The sequence below is a fragment of the Pocillopora damicornis genome, chromosome 3, assembly GCF_964200805.1.
Source record: "Pocillopora damicornis chromosome 3, jaPocDami1.2, whole genome shotgun sequence".
Classification (NCBI taxonomy): Eukaryota; Metazoa; Cnidaria; class Anthozoa; order Scleractinia; family Pocilloporidae; genus Pocillopora; species Pocillopora damicornis.
The window spans coordinates 9,624,286-9,630,979 of NC_142672.1; the positions used below are offsets into that span (position 1 = coordinate 9,624,286).

Below are 6,694 nucleotides of genomic sequence, written 5' to 3' on the forward strand. Positions count from 1 at the left end.
TTTCCACCCTTCTCCGACCCTATTCATAAAACAAAAGCTGATATAATCTCAAGATATGTTCGACCATTCTTCTTTTCTGTTATTTTCATCATACAAAGTTACACTTTAGATCCTCCTTAAACTGAATAATTTTTGAGCGAGTATAGGTTAGTATAAAGAGAGATTATGCAAATTAATGAGAGAGACTTTACCGAAATTTTTCTTTTTCTGTAGCGATGAAAGTGATTTCAGAGGCTTCCAAATCTGTTTAGTTTACCAAACAAAAAAGCTATTGCCTGATATTGGCAAGAGAGTAGTGAATTGCTAACGCCTTTTCTTGTTTGCAAAACCTTTACTGATCTAAAGTTTGTGAGGTGCGGAAGCCCACATCGTGGTCAAAATGTAGACTTCAAACCTTCCCACTTGCAGTTGGGGACGTTAGGATTTCCTTATATTTCCAGATTTTTAAAAGATAAACTCAGCCACATTCTTGAACTGAATGTTGGAGCTCAAAGATTACCGTAAGCAACGGAGTGAGACAGCGGTGTTTGGTGGTTTTATCTTTTAATCAACTCTTTAATAATCATAACAATTACTAAATGTCAATATGTATACATTTTTTTTTTCACAGAGAGACTCATTTATTGTGCTTGTGCGAAGCAGTTTTCTTCTTGCTTGTCAATAACTCAACCTGCCGGGCACGACTCTCAGCTGGTCCCGTTTTAAAGGTTGGAGCTTTAATACCATTCACCTTGACTGCTTTTCCATACTTGTCAAAGAACCTTCGTCTTTTACTTGAAACTGATGCACAGTAGCTGTCACTATCAAAGGAACCAACCACCACATTTTGGGCAAAGGTCCCCATCATGTTTCCAGCTGGTCTGTATCTGGCCACAGTATATGTACATTTCATTCCTCGCATTGTACCCTCTGCCCGTCCGATTCCGAGAACTGTACTGCCTTTCCAAACTACCTGTGTAAAGTGGCCTGTTCCACCAGAGAAGGAGGGGCTGGTAAAATCGTATCCCGGATCACAGACCTCGTTGTACCTGGAAAATATTGAGACTACATAAAGAGAACACAAAAATAAAGGAAAAGAAAAATCAGCGGTCACAGCAATGTCTTAGGCATAAATTTGACTGCTTTGGCGTCACTCATCACGAAACACACGGCGGAGAGTACCGTCCATGATTAGCGATCTTATGTGTTCCGATTTTGTCGAGACTGTCCTCACAGTTTTAATTCAAGCAGTTCTACCCCTGTGTCATGTTTTCAAATACCTAAAATAGTTTTGCAGACATGGGTTTCACGTATGTTTCACGTATGTTTCACGTATGTTTCACGTATGTTTCACGTATGTTTCACCACCCTGATTTGTCACTTTGCTCGCTATATTCACTAAAATTTATTATCTCTTTCATCTATTCCTTTTTACGCCGTTTGTTAACTCGTATCACATTTTCGTGAGCGCTTTTTTCATGGGTCCTGTAACGATTGAAAATTTGAATAGATTCCAAGCACTATTCGGGTACTAAATTTGTGCTAAGGCAGCTCATCTGGCGAGTTTGGTATCATCATTGGTGTTTTGGCTCGATTATTCTCTATAAAATTCCTAAGATATTTGTTGTGGGAATTTGATGTTGGATCACTTAATAATCCCCTACAGTGATATTTTTCTTCACTCACATGAGTTTTCTGCTTGATATCAGGGTCGGCCAGGGTTTTTGTGTATTCGGTATTCAGGGGCGTTTTAAATCGGGTATACGGTATATTGCAGCTTAAATATGGGTATCCAGTATATCACTTTCTTTGAATTTCAGGTATAAAGTATTCAAAGCTTTGATTATTTTTGGGTATATTTGGAGGAATTTGGGGTATTTTGGGGTATTTTGTCGATTTTTTTTCGGGTATATTGGTATTCCACTACCCCCCCTGGCCGACCCTGTGATATTGTATTGATACTGTTGGGGGGAAATTCTGTCCCGGTCTCTCGTGAAAAGAAAGCGTGACAGAAGAGTGTGACTATGTAAAAATATTATGAATTCTTTTGTATCCTTAAGTCTGCTTCCGTAAAAATTGATTATAGGAGTTGGCGAAAGACTATAACAAGAATAGAAGCAGAGTAATTGGATAACAGTAAGAAAAAATAGTAAGAAGGAAAAGGAACACAAAAAAGTTTTGGTTTCGGGGATGCTTGTCTTAACCGATGAAGATGTCACAATGGATTCCTGTTAGCATATTACAAGGTGTCAGGTGATTAACTGTAACATGAAGTGACACCAATGAGGGTTACAGCAAGAAACTGGATTGAACGTTAGCATGGGTTATGTGCGGGCCGCTATTGCAGAGCGCCAAATATATTCGATATTTGTTTCAGATGTTTTGTCTGGAAGGATGGTTACTCCTTAGTGTTTCGAATCATATCATTCAGAAATAGTCAGGGTTACTACACCCTACTTCTAAGAAAAGAATTGTAACCAGATTGGTGAAAGTAGGCCTGGTTTATTTTTACGTTGCAATAGTCAATTCCGTCCTCTACGCCTTACCCTCAAGTAGCGAACTGGTAAAATGTAATTCAAAATTAAAAGCATACCCAAAACACTGAAACAAAAAAAAAATTAATTACCATAATTGTTACTTTCTCTTTTTATGGGGAATAGGCCAAAAATAAAAGGAACACCCACGGGTAAACGATAGGAACTTAGCAAAGATTCAGGGAGAATTTAGTGAAAGCGAGGTTTGGGGGTAAATTTCCTGGAAATGACATCATTGTGTAGGATAGCCTCGTGAGCTTATTCTCAAAGGCCAAGGTTGAATACTACACTTAATCGGTTTTTCTGCGCAGCAAGAAAGCGAGATTTAACCTCACCAATTTGTCACGGCGTCCTCTATGGTTGGTGAACCGTTTGATAAACATTCCATGGCAAGATTCTCTCCCTGTCCAACTCTGTCACTGCTCGGAGAATGTACTAGGCTACCCATATCTGCAAGCGTCTGAGCGTACTGTTTCGCCTCATCACACATTTGTCTGTCCAGTGTCATAGCAGGAGCCTCGTGTACTTGTCGGAATTCATTGTGCTTTGCTAAACCCTGTTGTTCTTCGTCGGTAAACGCTGAAAGAAAATAGGCGAAGTCAAGGCAAGTAATTATAACTCAACTAAGCATTGATGTAGCATATTTTCCCCTGCTCGCGGTAGTTCTCTTCTACAGAATTGAAATGAAAGAAGGTTTAAGGTCAGAACCGTAAGCATTTCTACAGCACACTTCCTCCTACTCCCGGTGGTTGTACCCCAGTCAACGGAGCTCCTCCTACCCGTTGGATTTGCTGTCAGACTCTCTGTACCCCCGTTCCTGAGATCTTAATTTGAAGGTTTAAATTGATTTTGCCTTTTTTTTTTTTAATTTTGAGAATTCTGGAATACATCTGGGTCAAAAAAATCAGGACGGCTCATTGATAGGACTGGAAATTTTTTTTTCCTCGAAAAAAGGCCTCAAAATATTTGGAGATCTATTGGTTTTCTTAAACTGTAGCCTTACTTAGATTTCGTTTTAGTAACCTATCCTATGGTTGTTTTTTGGATTTATTTTAAACTACCCCCTTGCAGCAGCACTGACATATATTAGTCAATCTGTTCATACCTCTGAGACGCTCCTTTCGACCGCGTTGTAATTGACATGCGGTAAATCGATTAGTTACATAAAAGAAAATGGTCGAATTTAAGCTTCATCAATCGAAAAGGAATCTCCTTTACCTCCATCGACTGCTGCAATGGCAAGCAAGATATAACAAAACCACATTCTTTAAAGGAAATCCTGCATAGGAAAAAAAAAGTAATGAAGAGATGAAAAGGAGATATCTTATATTAGAGATCTGTTTTCAGATGACCAAATCAATGATAGTAAATTTTTATCATGCATCCCTGACGCAAAAGTACCGAAACTTAACGGTTCTTCATTCAATCTCTAGCGAGTGATGTCTAAAACTTCCAATCCAACAGATAAACAAACAAACATAGAAAAAACTGCAAGGTCTCCGCGGTCTCACCAAATGACAACGGTAACTGGTCAATTAAATGATTTCAGAAAATATCTGTAAAACATTAGCGAATTTTTTTTCCGTTTTCTATCTTAATGTTTTTTTCTCTGCAGATATTACCACATATCTCCCATTCACTTCTCATGGTAACACTGACTACGAGTAGTTACATCTTTAAAATGTTTTATATATTTCATGTCATTTTTTGACCAATTATGATTTTACCTTACGCACAGATAAAAATAAATGAGGTGAATGTGTAAAATGTTAAAAAAAACGTTGACGTTCCTCAAATCTCTCACCCAAAGCTTGTCGAGTTTTGGTGACGGATTGTGCCAGAAGCGACAGATGATGCTTGCTTTGTCAAGTGGTAAAATGAAATAATGTCCTTGGTTCAATGACTGTATTCCTCAGTTTACCGTGAAGAAAGGCTATTGGCTTATTCTGGATAATTACCTGTTTGTTTCCAATGATTGAAAAGTCAGCTTTTTGCGTTTTGGTAAGTTTTAGAGTGGCGAAGTGACCTTTTCACTTTGACGTAATCTGAAACGTTAACAGCTTCAAACCTAAATTTTGAGTGAAAACCCATATTGTGATAAACTCTTTTTCGTTTTGTATTGTATTTAATGATAGGACTGGACGAAATCGCCAGCATAGTAAATATTGAGATCACACATAAATCAAAGAAAGATTTCATCTGATTTTTGTAATTTGGTTTTAGATAACCAAATTACTAACGTGAAATTCTTATTATGGTGCTTTTCAATTTGAATGAATCAGAAATGACTCCGTAGTAGTATTAATGATAGAAATTTTTATCATGTATCTCTGATGCAGAAATACCGAAAATTAACAAGTGTTCATTCAATCTCTGGCAAGTGATATCTAAAACTTCCAAACCAACCGATAAACAAGCAAACAGAAAAAAACCAAAGGTCTCCGCGCTCTCACCGAATGACAACGGTAACTGGTTAATTAACTTATTTCAGAGTATATCCGTAGAACATTTTTGAAGTTTTTTTTCCGTTTCCCGTTTGGTTCTTTCTATGTTTAAAAAATCAAATTTAAAAACTTTTTTCTGAAGATGTTACAACACATCTGGCATTCAATTCTTTTGCTAACACTGACTAGTTACATCTTATCATTTATGACCAATTATGATTTTACCTTACGCACAGGTAAAAAGAATGTGTAAATGTGTTCAATGTTAAAAAAAACGTTAACGTTCTTCAAATCTCTTACCAAAAACTTGTTGAATTTTGTTGACGGATTGTGCCAGAAGTGACAGATGATGTTTGCTTTGTCAAGTAGTAAAGTGAAATAATGTCCTTGGGTCAATAGCTGTATTCCTTAGTTTACCGTGAAGAAAGGCTATTGGCTTATTCTGGACAATTATACCTGTTTTTTTTTTGCATTTTTGTAAGTTAAGGTGGCAAGGTGACCTTTACACTTCGACGTAATCTGGAACTTTAAACCCATATTGTTCGTTTTTGTATTTGGCAATAGGACTGTATGAAATCGTCAGCATAGTAAATATTGAGATCACACATGAATCAAAAAAAAGAATCATCGGATTTTTTCAAAGAAAACCAAGCCAATTTAATAGCCTTATTCATCAAGCAATTTGCTTATATGATTTCTGAGCAACTTCTTCATAATTTTTTAAGGGGTGTCATTTATCAACTGACTGGCGGCAATTGTTCTTTTGTAAATTTGTTGATTGACTCTTCTTCTTGATTTAAAAAACTTTCGAAGACTATTATATTAATAGACCGTACTTTATATCAATTTACCTGGGTAATAACCCATACAAGGTGTTGGGAGAACACTCGAAATGTTAGATAATTACTTGCCACTGGCAAGCAATTTTGCGTTTTGGTGAGTTTTAGAGTGGCATGGTGATCTTTGCACTTTGACGTAATCTGAAACGTTAATAGTTTCACACGTAAATTTTGAGTGAAAACCCTTGTTGTGAGAAACTCTTTTTCGTTTTGTATTGCATTTAGAGATAGGACTGGACGAAATCGCCAGAATAATAAATATTGGGATCACACATGAATTAAAGACATTTTTTTATCTTCCTTTTCAAATAAAACCTAGCAAATTTATAGCCCTATTTATCAAGTTATTTGTTCAAATGATTTCTGAGCAAATCACTCGCCACTGGCAAGCAACTTATGAACATTTCTCGTGTTTTCCAGCATTCCAAGTGGTTCACTACGCCGGTAAAGTGATCGAAGGAGCGCGGGCTATTACTTTTATGTGATAACTTAAAAGGTTTCAATTTTCTATTGGTTTATTGGTGCAATAAATGATAGGTTTTTGACGAATCAGGTCACTCGTATTATCGTTTTTTTTTAAATAAATTATCATAATCACATTTACATAACCTGTAATCTTAGTGAAGTGCGGGAATGGTGGGTTATTCTAAGAGAATTGAAAAAATGATTGTCAGGTGATGTGAATCACTTGACTTTGTTGTACTTTTCTCTTGTGAATTGATTAGTAGACCCATAGAAACTCCTTACGTGTAACCCACCCACATTTCCCTCTTTTGAAGAGATGTTCCAGTACTTCTCGGTCTCGTAATTCTTTATCACGTGTCTTACTTCTCCAAATCTTACTTGGATTGAAAACTCTGTAGTTTTCGAGTGGAAGGAATGAAAGGGAGTCGCAGAG

General features: G+C 36.8%; 1 protein-coding gene across 4 annotated transcripts; it reads right to left on the reverse strand.

The window, feature by feature from the left end:
* Positions 1-526: 526 nt before the first annotated feature.
* LOC113667571 (Golgi-associated plant pathogenesis-related protein 1-like) lies at positions 527-5,369 on the reverse strand. 4 transcript variants are annotated; one of them, XM_089202326.1, is made up of 5 exons: positions 5,258-5,369; positions 4,318-4,471; positions 3,732-3,792; positions 2,849-3,092; positions 527-1,028 (listed from the first exon to the last, which is right to left on the reverse strand). In XM_089202326.1, exons 3-5 carry the CDS (start codon positions 3,775-3,777, stop codon positions 617-619), a joined length of 702 nt encoding a protein of 233 aa, XP_089058452.1. In that variant the 5' UTR covers positions 3,778-3,792; positions 4,318-4,471; positions 5,258-5,369; the 3' UTR covers positions 527-616. The 4 variants fall into 4 exon arrangements, with proteins under 4 accessions (XP_089058452.1, XP_089058453.1, XP_089058451.1 ...); XM_089202327.1 differs by lacking the exon at positions 4,318-4,471 and adding an exon at positions 4,472-4,558 and having other exon boundaries at positions 5,258-5,335; XM_089202325.1 differs by lacking the exon at positions 4,318-4,471.
* Positions 5,370-6,694: the final 1,325 nt, after the last annotated feature.